General features: G+C 35.2%; 1 protein-coding gene across 1 annotated transcript in view; it reads right to left on the minus strand.

The window, feature by feature from the left end:
• The window catches only part of KLHL1 (kelch like family member 1), a 411,066-nt gene that overhangs the window by 137,329 nt on the left and 257,668 nt on the right, over positions 1–16,069 (minus strand). The window contains exon 6 of the mRNA XM_021667180.2: positions 12,920–13,106. Within this exon, the coding sequence (XP_021522855.2) occupies positions 12,920–13,106 (187 nt within the window). The remainder of the gene's footprint in view (positions 1–12,919; positions 13,107–16,069) is intronic.

The following is a 16,069-nucleotide window of genomic DNA, read 5'->3' on the forward strand; positions in this document are numbered from 1 at the left end:
GAAAAGTTAAAAGCATTCCTCCTGAGAACTGGAACAAGGCAAGGATACCCACTTTTACCACTTCTACTCACCATAATACTGGACGTCCTAGATAGACCAGTTGAACAAGAGAAACATATAAGGATATCAAAATCGGTACAGAGTAAGTCAAACTGTTGCTCTTCACTGATGATACGATTGTATACCTGAAAAACCCTACATACTCATCAAAAAAGCTCCTAGATATGATAAATAAATTCAGTAAAGTTTCGGAATACAAAATCAATGTACTCAAATCAGAAGTACTATTATGCACCAACAGCGACCAAGCTGAGAATCAAATCAAGAACTCAACTCCTTTTAAAATAGCTACCAAAAAATACTATAATACACTTAGGAATATACCTAAGCACGGAGGTGAAAGACCTCTACATGGAAACCTCAAAACAGTGCTGAAAGAAATCATAGATGACAAACAAATGGAAACACATCCCATGTTCATGGATGGGTAGAATCATTGTGAAAATAAGCATACTGCCAAAAGCAATCTAAAAATTCAAGGCAATTCCCATCAAAATATTGCCATTCTTTGCAGAACTGAGAAAAAGAAATCTTTAACTTCACATGGAACCAAAAAGGAACCTGCATAGCCAAATCAAGACGAAATAACAAAAAAAGCAAATCTAATGGCATCACATTACCCGACTTCAAACTATACTATAAAACTATAGTCACCAAAACAGCACATTACTGGTATAAAAATAGGCATACAGACAAATGGAACAGAATAGAACACCCATAAATAAAGCCAAATACTTACAGCCAACTGATCTTTGACAAGGAAACAAAAACATAAAGTGGGGAAAGGACACCTGATCCAACAAATTTTGCTGGGATAATTGGCAAGCCAGATGTAGCAGAACAGAACTGGATACTCATCTCCCACCTTATACAAAAATCAACTCAATATGAATCAAAGACTTAAATCTAACACTCAAAATCATAAAAAAAAAAAAGTAGAAGATATTATCAGAAAAATTATTCTAAATATTTCTTAGGCAAAGATTTTATGACCAAGAACTCCAAAGTAACATAACAGAAAAAGATAAATAGATAGAACTTAATTAAACTAAGTAAGCTTCTGCACAGCAAAAGAAATAATCAGCAGAGTAAACAGAAAATGCTCAGAATGAGGAGAAAATCTTCATAAACTATGCATCTGATAAAGGACTAATGTCCAGAATCTACAAAGAATTCAAACAAATCAGCAAGAAACAACAATTCCATCAAAAAGTGGGTTAAGGACATGAATAGACAATTCTCAAAAGAACATATATAAATGGCCAACAAACAAATAAAAAATGCTGAACATCACTAATGATCAGGGAAATGCAAACCAAAACCACAATGTGATACCAGTTTACTCCTCCAAGAATGGTCATTATCAAAAAAAATAAAAAATAAAAATAGATGTTGACATGGATGTGGTGAAAAGGGAACACTTTTACACTGCTGGTGAAAATGTAACTAGTACAACCACTATGGAAAACAGTATGGAGATTCCTTAAAGAACTGAAAGTAGATCTACCATTGGATCCAGCAGTCTCAATACTGGATATCTACCTAGACAGAAATAAGTCATTACATGAAAAAGACCTTTGCACATGCATGTTTATAGAAATACAATTTGCAATTGCAAAAATATGGAACCAGCCCAAATGCCCATCAATCAATAAGTGGATAAATAAATCATGGTGTGTGTGTGTGTGTGTGTGTGTGTGTGTGTGTGTGTATGGAATACATATATATGTCATGGAATATTACTGAGCCACAAAAAGGAACCAAATAATTGCATTTGCAGCAACCTGGATGGAGTTGAAGATCATTATTCCCTGTGAAGTAACACAAGAATGGAAAACCTAACATCATATGTTCTCACTTATAAGTGGGAGCTAAGCTATGAGGACACAAAGTCCTAAGAACAATACAGTGGACTCTGGGGACTTGAGGGGAGGAATGAAAGAGTGGGGGTTGAGGGATAAAAGACTACACACTGAGTACAATGTACACTGCTCAGGTGATGGGTGCATCAAAATCTCAGAAATCATCACTAAATAACTTATCTATGTAGAAAAAAAAAACACCTGTTTCCCACAAACCTACTGAAGCAAATACATACATAAATTTATTGAGAGGAGGAAAAAATAAAATTACAATTAGTTATATATATTTGTACGTATGTAATTGATGTAATATTTATCATTTACAAATAATTAGTCACTGAGGAAAAATATTCTAGATCCATAAAATTGTTTTCTGCTTGAAGGATCCTATGGGAAGAGTTATGTAGGTAACAGCAATATTCTAATTATATTTTGCTTTTCACATCTTCAAAATATTACAAATGTGAATTTTATATTAACACAAAGTATATATTGATAAATAGTGTGTTATACTTCAAAGTGAATTCCTAATTCATAAATACATGTGAGACTTGTCCATTTTGGATATCCATTGAGATCAGTTAAATTAATTGCAATTTAAATTTAGTAGATGTTTACTGAAAGTCTACAATTGATCACAAGTGTTATCACAATTAATAGTGTTTCTAAAATTAGAAACATATAGTTTTAGTTGCCAAGTTGTCTATCATTTGAAAAAGAGAATTAATGTATAACAGGAGAACAAATGAGTATTCAGTAATTTGTACTTGTAGTTTTGAATATTTGGTAATCATGTAAGACATGTATCAATTCCTGTTTTGGCTCCAGATTTTGAATTACACTCATTATTAGAAGTGTGAGATTTGATCAAAATATTAATAAATGGTCATTTACATTGTAATTAGAGCTGTTCTAATTTAATATATAATTTAAAATTTGAGGTTGGATTATTATTTGCATTTTAGAGCTATAGACGTTATAACTGAAAATAGTACTATTAAATTTGTGAATACTGCAAAATTAATTAACTATGAAAGTATCAATGAGCCTACTTTACAAACATGTAAAATGTTTCAAAAATTTCAGATTTTTAATGGTTTAGTTATAGACAAAATATCTACTTCCCCAAAATTATAGGACATAAAATGAATGAGAAAATCTATAGAGTAAACTTCAGAATAAGAGAAACAGGACTCTTCTGCTTGTTGGAGAATAGAAGACTCAGACTGAAATGCCCTCTAATTCTAATACAAGTCCACCTGTGCAAATTACAAAAATTTATTTGCATTGCTAGTCTTACATGAAAATAAGAGAAATTTTCAAAGGCATAGTCAAATCGTTGAAGGAACAGTGAGGTAAAACCTGAGAAAAAGCTAAAGGAATACAAAACCCAGCATTTGTGGACAGAGGTTTACAACCATAAGATCTGGAGCATGTGCCTTGGGCCAAACACAAGGTGGAAGAAAAAGGAACCCAAAAACTACATTAAGCCTGGATGGTTAAATGGGGCTGACATGGCTCTAAGTTAGTGGAGCCCTTGGTTCTGGGTTGAAGCAGATTCAGGCTCATTGGAGGAAAGGATCTGCAAAATTTAGGCCTCTAAAGAAGTGCCAGAGAGTAAGGAAAATTAATTATGACTTTAAAATAGTATTACCTAACACAGAAGGAATCAAACTAACATAAGAGTTGTCAAAAACAGCAGAGTTAGATGCCAACCTTTAAGCCCCAAGATATAAAGTAAAATGTATGATTGTTAAGAAATAGTGGACAGAATAAAAAAATAAGCCAAGTTAGATAAGAGCATTAAAATTCATAAATAAATATGTAAATCTGAAAAAAATTCAAGAAATTTCAGAAATAGATAACCTGAAAATTACAAATACACAAGGGCTTTTGCTTTTAAACATGATGGATTAGTTTATATCAGACAAACTGTTCCCATATGAGTACCTATAGAGCTTCAGTTCATGGTACAAAATTTAGCTGTTTTAAGACATTAGAGACTAAAAATACAGCTAACACTTAAAAGGCTGAAGTCCCAGAAAGAGGGGACGTGAATGAAAATGAGCCTGACATTCTTTGTCATTTTTGCCTTTAGAAATGATTGATTCACAAGCAGCTCTAAGCTTAGAGACCCTGCAATACATGTGAACTGAGGCTGCAGGACAGTCTGATGGGGCTGAAAACACACAAATTGCAGTTCAGGGCAATCAAAGTAGTCAGGACTTTAGACTCCTATCCCTCAGAAAAGAGAATGGCAGGGCAACACTACTTGTCTTCCCTGGGCATTTGCTGATCTCAAAGATGTACACAGCAAGAGGCAGAAATCCAGGCAGAAAATGGAAGCTAAGATGCTAAACTTAGCTTATAAATAGTTGTAAGGCATAGATTTATCTCAGAACTAGGCAGAGCTAGTTCTGAGTTAAAAAAGAAGTGGCATTCGAGGCTTACCAAGAATGAGTGGTCCTGGTATAAACACTGAAAGCAAAACAAGAGTAAGTCAGTTCTCACAAACACTAAATCTTAGTCTCAAATCATCCAATTTTTGTTTGGAAGAAGGTGATTTTCTCTTACTCTAAATGTCTGATTAAAATAAGTAAATTTTGTCTTAGAAAACTTAACGTTATCCGGAGCATCTATGTGTTTTCTTATACAATATCCATCATTCTTTCAAACATTGCCAGGTGTGTTATGCTACCTACTAGATATTTACAGCAGATTTCTGAAGTATTAAAATTATTTCCTCTAAAATAAATGACAGGATTGTACCATAGGCTGTTACTACTGTCCAAACCATGCTCAAGAAACTGAAAAAAATTCATTAGAAGAGAAGATATTAATACATCAGCATTCATTATTATATATGTGATTAAATGCATAAAATATTAAAATACAAAAAAGTTCAATCTCACTACTAAAAGGAGAAATGTAAATGTAATGATGAACACTTGGGGATTGATTATACAACTCTATATTTTGTTAACGTTAAAACTTACTCATATAAAAAGGTTTTTTAAGACAAACTTTTTTTGACAAGACAGTAAAACTGACACTCCGTATAACTTGGGAATATCATAAATTCCTTTATATTTTCTAAAAAGAAATAAGCTCATATGTCCCAAAAGCTTTCCTTTCCCACCTACTAATTTTGTATCTAGGCATTTATTTAAGGAAATAACTCCGAGGTTATGATAAATTTGTATGTGGATGCTAATGGTGGCATTATTTATATAAAAAAGAATCCCAGTAAAGTGTTTAATAATAGGGTTAAGCTCAAGCAAACAGTGACATTTCCATGTGAATATTAATTGCAATTTGAAATGTCTTTCAAAAATTTAATAACATATAAATTCACACATACGATATAAGTAATGACTACAAGCAACAGAAGTAACAACTTCGAGAACGTTAGTAATCTAAATATACCTATACTTAGGTACCTAGCTACATAATATCTTAGAGAGGAAGTTGAATACCATAATAAATAGGTTTATTTCTACAGAAATATATATAGTTATATGCATAGATATATAGTTTTATATATATATATGAATATATATTAATGTGTTTTTATATATACTTGAAATATGGTTAATTATATCATTTATTAGAAACAAAAATCTTAAAATTACATTTGCATATTATTTGTCTTGCATATAACTATATAGCTATACATTGATATATCTATACATGTATATACAACTATATAGCCATACATATATTTTTATATACACAATTATATATCTATACATATGGTTTTGGGAGTAAACATCAAAATCATCATCCAGATTATTTTGGGCAAGAGACTAACCCAGATGGAAAATATTATATTGTACTTTAAAGAAGTTTCGAGGGCTTTGCTACTTCAATAGTAGTGTATTCTAAGATTTAGTACCTTCTCCCAGGACCATTATTCTTTTTTATGAGTGCCTATATCTATCCATGTGATGACAAATATTTTGCCTTTTTACTTTCTTGATTTGCTATTTACTTATAAAGGAATCTCTTTTCTTTAGACTTCTTCATTTTCATATGTTAACGCTCTTGTGCTCATTTAATGTGATAATTACTAGATTTCAACTTCCCAGTTAACAGGAATTGCAATTTTCCAAAAATAAACTATGAAAACCATTTAACAGCCATAGATCTTTTTGACAGATAACAAATGAGAATGTGTCATTCTCTATTGATTATATAAGTTATTTCCTTTTAGCTATAATTTTGAAATCTCAGTTCACAATGCTTTAAGTTTTTTTGTTCTGATTTATCTTAATAACAATTTTTTAAAAGATGTTGAATATTTGGTCATACTCTATTGTTGTCAATTGCAGTTTTTTATGTACTTGAAATATATTATGCTTAATTATATCATTTATTAGAAACATATAAAAATTACAGTTCTGCATATCAGTTTTCTCGTATATTTGTTCATGAATATTAAGACAGACATAAGAAAATCTGAAGAGGACAAATTTTTGGAGATTTTTCCAATAACTCTAAAAACATAAGAATAAAATCTTCAAATGCATATGCTCAGTTTTTAAACACATGATTCACTTCCTTTTGAAGGACTAAAATAATAAACACAATTAAACTTATACATTGTAACTTTCATCATTTGTATACTTTTTTGTAATTGTCTATTTATTTATCTGCCTTCTATGTGAGATTCTCAACTTCCCAAAGATAGAGATTCTCTTTATAATTGAGATCCCAGCAAGCATTTGCCTGCATATCACATTTCTTAGCATTGAAATACCATTCTCAATATATCCAACATATTACTTGGCCTGTGTTAAGTGATTCAAATCCCCCTTTTATTTTACATGAAATCTTGTATATAATGCACAAGAAATGAATAAGGAACATAAAGATGAATAAGAAGCAGAAAGCAACTACAAACCAAAAATAAAAGATGACATTTAATTTCTCCCTTAATCTTAAATCATAATAATTAAGTCTAGATTTATGTAAATTGTATGCTATTAACAATTACAATATTAAAGTTGCGGAGTCGCAGAGGATTGATCCAAGATGGCCGCGTAGGAGGAACTTGGGATCGCAGCTCCGAGAGAAGGCACAGAGGGTGAGTGGACGCCGCATTTCCAGACGGATTTTTACTGCCCACAGACCAGGAGATTCACAGGAGGAGGAGGAGCCCCACGGGTCACCAGCGCCGCTGGTTTGAGCGGCGTGGCCGCTCGGCCTACGCCCTAGGGTGGGGAGCAGTGGCTCCTTAGGTAGAGCGAGAATCTGAGTCCCCTCTGAGCCAGCAAGGGGAGCTGAGGCAGGGCGTCAAGCCAAGAGATTCCCAGGCAAAGAGGGCGCCACCAGAAACACGGCTGAACCCGGGATGGTCCAGCTCTGTGGAGGAGGGGCGTCCCCCACCGGGAAACACCCTGCAGTTCCCAGGGCAATTTGCTGTAACCAAGACAACCCGCCACTACAGAGATTACGTCACTACAGGGGCGGGCCAGCATAGCGGAAGCAGTTCTAACTACACCCATATAAACAGGACTGCAGGGAAGTTCACACGGAAGCCGGGCAGAGCCCACAGCAGCTCAGCGAAGCCTCTGCAGGCTGAGTGTGACTAGGCTGCCACTTTGTGGGCAGGGAAAACAGCAGCAAGAGAGCTGAAAATTATAAAGCCCTAACTCCCTGGGACAGAACACCTGGTGGGAAGAAAAGGGAGTTTATGAGTTCAGCTACTGCAGACTTAAAATTACCAAAATCAGAAAGACAGCAACTACAAAGTCGATAGGTGGATAAATCCACAAAGATGGGAAGAAACCAGCACAAAAAGGATGAAAACACCCAAAACCAGAACACCTCTCCTCCTACAAGGGAGCACAACTCCTCACCAGCAAGACTGGATGGAGAATGAGTGTGATGAAATGACAGAATCAGCTTTCAGAAAGTGGATAATAAGAAACTTCCGTGAGCTAAAAGAACATGTTCTAACCCAATGCAAAGAAACTAAGAACCTTGAAAAAAGACTTGACGAAATGTTAACGAGAATGGACAACTTAGAGAGGAATATGAGTGAATTGATGGAGCTGAAAAACACAACACGAGAACTTCATGAAGCATGCACAAGTTTCAACAGCCGAATTGACCAAGCAGAAGAAAGGATATCAGAGGTCAAAGATCAACTCAATGAAATAAAACGAGAAGGCAAGATTAGAGAAAACAGGGTAAAAAGGAATGAACAGAGTCAACAAGAAATATGGGACTATGTGAAAAGACCTAATCTACGTTTGATAGGTGTACCTGAATGTGACGAAGAGAATGCATCCAAGCTGGAAAATACTCTTCAGGATATTATCCAGGAAAACTTCCCCAACCTAGCAAGGCAGGCCAATAGTCAAGTCCAGGAAATACAGAGAACACCACAAAGATATTCCTCTAGAAGAGCAACCCCAAGGCACATACTCATCAGATTCACCAGGGTTGAAATGAAGGAGAAAATACTAAGGGCAGCCAGAGAGAAAGGTCGGGTTACCCACAAAGGGAAGCCCATCAGACTCACAGCAGATCTCTCAGCAGAAACCCTACAGGCCAGAAGAGAGTGGGGGCCGATATTCAACATCCTTAAAGAAAAGAACTTTCAACCCAGAATTTCATATCCAGCCAAACTAAGCTTCATAAGTGAAGGAAAAATAAAATCCTTTGTGAACAAGCAAGTACTCAGAGATTTCATCACCACCAGACCAGCTTTACAAGAGTTCCTGAAGGAGGCACTACACATAGAAAAGAACAACCAGTACCAGCCACTCCAAAAACGCACGAAATGGTAAAGAGCATCAACACAATGAAGAATCTGCATCAACCAACGGGAAAAACAGCCAGCTAGCATCAAAATGACAGGATCAAATTCACACATAACAATATTAACCCTAAATGTAAATGGACTAAATGCCCCAATCAAACGACACAGACTGGCAAATTGGATAAAAAGCCAAAACCCATCAGTGTGCTGTATCCAGGAAACCCACTTCACATGCAAGGATACACAAAGGCTCAAAATAAAGGGATGGAGGAAGATTTACCAAGCAAATGGAGAGCAAAAAAAAGCAGGAGTTGCAATTGTCATCTCCGATAAAATAGACTTTAAAGCAACAAAGATCAAAAAAGACAAAGAAGGACATTACATAATGGTAAAAGGATCAATGCAACAAGAAGAGGTAACGTTCCTAAATATATATGCACCTAATACAGGAGCACCCAGATACATAAGACAAGTTCTTAAAGACTTACAAAGAGACCTAGACTCCCACACAATAATAGTGGGAGACTTCAACACACCATTGTCAATATTAGACAGATCAACGAGACAGAACATTAACAAGGATATCCAGGACTTGAACTCAGACCTGGAACAAGCAAACCTAATAGACATTTACAGAACTCTCCAGCCCAAATCCGCAGAATATACATTCTTCTCAGCACCACATCACACCTACTTTAAAATTGACCACATAATTGGAAGTAAATCACTCCTCAGCAAATGCAAAAGAACGGAAACCATAACAAACAGTCTCTCAGACCACAGTGCAATCAAGTTAGAACTCAGAATTCAGAAGCCAACCCAGAACCGCACAGCCTCATGGAAAATGAACAACTTTCTCCTGAATGTTGACTGGATAAACACTGAAATGAAGGCAAAAATAAAGATGTTCTTCGAAACAAATGAGAACGAAGACACCACATACCAGAATCTCTGGGACACATTTAAAGCAGTCTCTAGAGGAAAATATATAGCAATAAGAAGTGCACACATGAGAAGAAAGGAGAGATCTAAAATTGACACCTTATCATCAAAATTGAAAGAGCTAGAGGAGCAAGATCAAAAAAACTCAAAACCTAGCAGAAGACAAGAAATAACTAAGATCAAAGCAGAATTGAAGGAGATAGAGACACGAAAAACCCTTCAAAAAATCAATACATACAGGAGCTGGTTCTTTGAAAAGATCAACAAAATAGACAGACCACTAGCCAGACTAATAAAAAAGAAAAGAGAGAATAACCAAATAGATGCAATAAAAAATGATAAAGGGGATATCACCACAGATTACACAGAAATTCAAACCATCATCAGAGATTATTACAAACAACTCTATGCACATAAACTAGAAAACCTGGAATAAATGGATAAATTCCTGGACAGTAGCCTCCTCCCAAGCCTAAACCAGGAAGAAGTCGAAACCCTGAATAGACCAATAACAAGGTCTGAAGTCGAGGCAGCAATTAAGAGCCTACCACCCAAAAAAAGCCCAGGTCCAGATGGGTTCACAGCCAAATTCTACCAGACATACAAAGAGGAACTAGAACCATTCCTACTGAAACTATTCCAAATAAGCCAAAAAGAGGGAATCCTTCCCAAATCTTTTTATGAGACCAACATCATCCTGATACCAAAACCCAGCAGAGACTCAACAAGAAAAGAAAACTACAGGCTAATATCCATGATGAACATAGATGCAAAAATCTTCAATAAAATACTGGCAAGTCGATTGCAACAGCACATCAAAAAGCTTATCCACCATGATCAAGTAGGAGTCATCCCAGGGATGCAAGGCTGGTTCAAGATACGCAAGTCTATAAATGTAATTCACCACATAAACAGAACCAAAGACAAAAACCACATGATTATCTCAATTGATACAGAGAAGGCCTTCGACAAAATTCAACAGCCCTTTATGCTAAAAACTCTCAATAAACTAGGTATCAATGGAACGTATCTCAAAATAATAAAAGCTATTTATGACAAACCGACAGACAATATCATACTGAATGGGCAAAAACTGGAAGCATTCCCTTTGAAATCGGGCACTAGACAAGGATGCCCTCTCTCACCACTCCTATTCAATATAGTACTGGAAGTTCTAGCCAGAGCAATCAGACAAGAAAAAGAAATTAAGGGTATTCAATTAGGAAAGGAGGAAGTCAAATTGTCTCTATTTGCAGACGACATGATTGTATATCTAGAAGACCCTATCATCTCAGCCCAAAATCTCCTGAAACTGATAAGCAACTTCAGCAAAGTCTCAGGATACAAAATCAATGTGCAAAAATCACAAGCATTCCTATACACCAATAACAGACTTAAAGAGAGCCAAATCAAGAACGAACTGCCATTCACAATTGCTACAAAGAGAATAAAATACCTAGGAATACAACTAACAAGGAACGTAAAGGACCTCTTCAAGGAGAACTACAAACCACTGCTCAACGAAATGAGAGAGGACACAAACAGATGGAGAAACATTCCATGTTCATGGTTAGGAAGAATTAATATCGTGAAAATGGCCATACTGCCCAAAGTAATTTACAGATTCAACGCTATCCCCATCAAGCTACCAAAGACCTTCTTCACAGAACTGGAAAAAACCACCTTAAACTTCATATGGAACCAAAAGAGAGCCCGCATAGCCAAGTCAATTCTAAGCAAAAAGAACAAAGCGGGAGGCATCACACTACCGGACATCAAACTCTACTACAAGGCTACAGTAATCAAAACAGCATGGTACTGGTACCAAAGCAGAGATATAGACCAATGGAACAGAACAGAGGCATCGGAGGCGACACAACCTATCTACAACCACCCGATCTTTGACAAACCTGATAAAAACAAGCAACGGGGAAAGGATTCCCTATTCAATAAGTGGTGTTGGGAAAACTGGCTAACCATATGCAGAAAGCAGAAACTCGACCCCTTCCTGACACCTTACACTAAAATTGACTCCAGATGGATTAAAGACTTAAACATAAGACGTAACACCATAAAAACACTAGAAGGAAACCTAGGCAAAACCATTCAGGACATAGGCATAGGCAAGGACTTTATGACCAAAACACCAAAAGCATTGGCAACAAAAGCCAAAATAGACAAATGGGACCTAATCAAACTCCACAGCTTCTGCACGGCAAAAGAAACAGTCAATAGAGTGAATCGGCAACCAACAGAATGGGAAAAAATTTTTGCAGCCTACCCGTCTGACAAAGGGCTGATATCCAGAATTTACAATGAGCTAAAAAAGATTTACAAGAAAAAAACAAACAAGCCCATTCAAAAATGGGCAAAGGATATGAACAGATACTTTACAAAAGAAGATATACATGAGGCCAACAAACATATGAAAAAATGCTCATCATCACTGGTCATTAGAGAAATGCAAATCAAAACTACATTGAGATACCATCTCACACCCGTTAGAATGGCGATCATTAAAAAATCTGGAGACAACATGCTGGAGAGGATGTGGAGAAAGAGGAACACTTTTACACTGTTGGTGGGAGTGTAAATTAGTTCAACCATTGTGGAAAACAGTGTGGCGATTCCTCAAGGACCTAGAAATAGAAATTCCATTTGACCCAGCAATCCCATTACTGGGCATATATCCAAAGGATTATAAATCGTTCTACTATAAGGACACATGCACACGAATGTTCATTGCAGCACAATTTACAATAGCAAAGACCTGGAACCAACCCAAATGCCCATCGATGATAGACTGGACAGGAAAAATGTGGCACATATACACCATGGAATATTATGCAGCCATTAAAAACGAGGAGTTCGCGTCCTTTGTAGGGACATGGATGAACCTGGAAACCATCATTCTCAGCAAACTGACACAAGAACACAAAATCAAACACCACATGTTCTCACTCATAGACGGGTGTTGAACAAGGAGAACACATGGACACAGGGAGGGGAGCACTATACACGGGGGTCTGTTGGGGGGAGTGGGGGGGACTGTGGGGGGGTGGGGAGTTGGGGAGGGACAGCATGGGGAGAAATGCCAGATATAGGTGAAGGGGAGGAAGGCAGCAAAGCACACTGCCACATATGCACCTATGCAACAACCTTGCATGTTTTTCACATGTACCCCAAAACCTAAAATGCAATTAAAAAAAAAAAAAAGAAAAAAAAAATAAAGTTGCATAATGGTATAACAGAGTGTGTATAGTTATATGGATCCTGAATTAAATACCTTTGTTGTTATCCATTCCTCCTACAGCATACAAAGTTCCAACTGTAGATTTTCTGGGTTTAGTTCTCGGACTTTGCATTAAAGTTCTTCTTTCTGGCAATAGATGGTATTTCATTGCTTCCAGAATCAGCTTTTGACATTCCAGATCATTCTTAAATAGTGCATGATTTTCTAGGTCAGCCAGTATCTGTGAATAATACACAGTCACTGTTAATAATGTTTTTAGGGATGAACATTATGTTAGTACTTAAAATTAGAAGTTTAATGTCTATGATATTATCCTTCTATTGAGTGGGATGCAGCATGTAGTAAGAAGTCATTACAGTAACAAATAAAAATATGTAAAATGAATGACTTTCAACAGAAACAGAATGGATATTATTTTTGGTTCAATATTATTTATTATTTTGCCACACAGAGTAAAAATGTATTTATCGTGATCACTTCTTCCATTCACTTTGCTTTTATGAAAGTTGTTTGAAAATCAAGGATAGTTCCGTGTTGGCCATAAACATGTCAGATAAAGGAAATTTAAAAATAGACTTCAACAAATTAAGCCATTACAAGCTTATCATAAGTATTCATCTACTTAATTTGAAATGTTTCAAGTATAGTTTGAACCTTTTAAATTCAAAATAACTCAATAAAGATGAAAAAAATTTTCCTCATAACATCTCTTCAATTATATAGGGAATTTAAAAGTTGTGTTTTAGGCAAAGTAATAGTTTCCAATGGTGAAAATTTTATACCTAAATTCAGCAACTGAGGGACCAACAGAGTGACACCAGTAGTTTTAAAGCATATTATGTCTTTTTTTTTTTTTTGCTATAATAGGTTATTGTCTCTGCAAATTATTTTGTGTACATTTATTTGCACACATCCAAATTATCTTTTATTTTCCTCTTTCTCTCTCACTCTTTAGATTTTTTCTCCTTGACAGTTTTAGTCTATCCTTTTCTTTTTCAATGGATCCTGTTTCACTCTGAGTGACAATAAAATGTGTCCCATAGATTTAAAAATTAATGAGTAAAAAATTTAGCATTTACTCACTGACCTCTTTTTATATGTTAATAAAAAACTTTACCACATCTGTACACAAATGTTCATTGAGTGAATAAAAATGGCAGCATGTCACTAAACAATATAACTTAAAATTTTTAAGCCTGCTCAATATATAAAACTATTAGAAGTGCCATAAAGAATATAGAAACATGTAAGATACACAGTATACTTTTTTTTTTTTGAGATGAAGTCTCACTCCCTTGCCCAGGCTGCAATGCAGTGGTACGATCTCGGCTCACTGCAGCCTCTGCCTCCAGGGTTCAAGCAATTCTCCTGCCTCAGTCTCCTGAGTAGCTGGGATTATAGGCATGCAGCTCCATGTCCAGCTAATTTTTGTACTTTTAGTGAAAACAGGGTTTCACCATATTGTCCAGGCTGGTCTTGAACTCCTGACCTCAGGTGACCCACCTGCCTCTGTCTCCCAGATTGCTGGGATTATAGGTGTGAGCCACCATACCTGCCCCAGAATAGATCTAAATCTGAATAAGAAGTGTAATGTTACTTACTACAGGTATAATATTTTAAAGTAATAAATTTTAAAGAAAAATACAATGTTCAGTGTCCATAGAGATACACATAAAAATATATTGTGAATTATTTATTTCAATATATGACATGGAAAACAAAAATAAATAAGAATAAAATAAAATAAAAATAAAAATGTGTCTTGTATTTCTGTAAAATGACCAAGGTATTTTGTATTCAAATACTGTTTTCCTTTTTATGAAAAAAAATATTGTGTAAAATGTAACTTAGGCTTACTCCTACTCATTTTGACAAACTAAATTATTTATAACCACTGTAACCTATTGTTGTATATTTTTAAATTATTATTTGTAACGACTTCTTGTTTACAAATACCACAGCCTGTGTTTGCATTTCATCTCCTCTGACAACACTAATGACCTCATCTAAACCTGATTACCTGTAAAGACCTTACCTCCTAAAAGCATTATTTTGGGGGTTAGGACCACAATGTGTGAATTTTGGTGGGACACTAATATCAGTGCATAGCAGATCCTCCTAGGTAATAACTCAATACCTGACTACGATTTGATCATGATTTTATTATCAGTACTACCCAGCTTCCTATTGCCAGTTTGTTATAAAATGTTCATTTTCTGGGTAATTAGATTCAAGCAATAAGGTTTTTCTTCTGTTTTGTTTGTGGGTTTTTTTTTTTTTTTTTTAGATGTCTTGGAAATGGTACAGGACATGCTTCTTGGTTCTTATGTTATGTTAGCTTACGGTGAAAACAAACAAAATAAGAATTGGATCCGGGAAATATTTGCTCCTGGAGGATAAGACAACTGTGAACCTACAAAAATAGCTAGCAAGACTAGAACCTTCCCTAGTCTTGCTATTATGATCCCTAATCATAAATATCTTCTTGTGACTTTTCTCTATAGAGGGTACACCAAGGCCTTGTATGGATACTGTTCTTTCATACTGGAATAGGTTTAATAAAGTCAGCTTGCTTATCACAAAACTTATTTTGTTGTCTTAAAGAAATTCAACACTGAACACATTTCACCAAGAATAGTTACAAATAAATTACAAATTGAATGAATGTACTTCTCAGAGAAGAAAATCAAATAGAATGAAAGCTTACCCACTTTGTCATTCTGCTGTGCATTTTAGTGTTACAAAAATATGTTTCAACTATTTATATTATGCCAAAAATTTAGCAGAAATCAAAGTTAGCTAGTTTTTGGTATCGTTTACTTTGTGAGCAATTCCAGCTTAAATATGAAACCATATTATACAGTTGAGATTGCAGATATCTATTATTTTATTTATGTATATTGTTTCTATATGTCTGGCAAAATTTCTAGTACATTTTATAAACACAAAAACTAAGATACTGTCTTTCTACAACTTATACTAGCACTTGCTGTTTGAAAAATGATGATAAAATTTAATATAAACATGAATATTTCTATGAAAGTAATGAACAAAATAAAATCATGTAGAGTATCAAGGGGAAACATAATTAAGTGGACTTACAATGGAATACTCTATTTCTGTTTTAAATTCTTATTTCTAATATTACTGCTTCTAGATCCTTTGGGCACAGAGATGCAGATA

Source organism: Aotus nancymaae, unplaced genomic scaffold (assembly GCF_030222135.1).
Source record: "Aotus nancymaae isolate 86718 unplaced genomic scaffold, 86718_ANA_hifiasm-v0.15.2.pri h1tg000088l, whole genome shotgun sequence".
In the NCBI taxonomy this organism is placed as follows: domain Eukaryota; kingdom Metazoa; phylum Chordata; class Mammalia; order Primates; family Aotidae; genus Aotus; species Aotus nancymaae.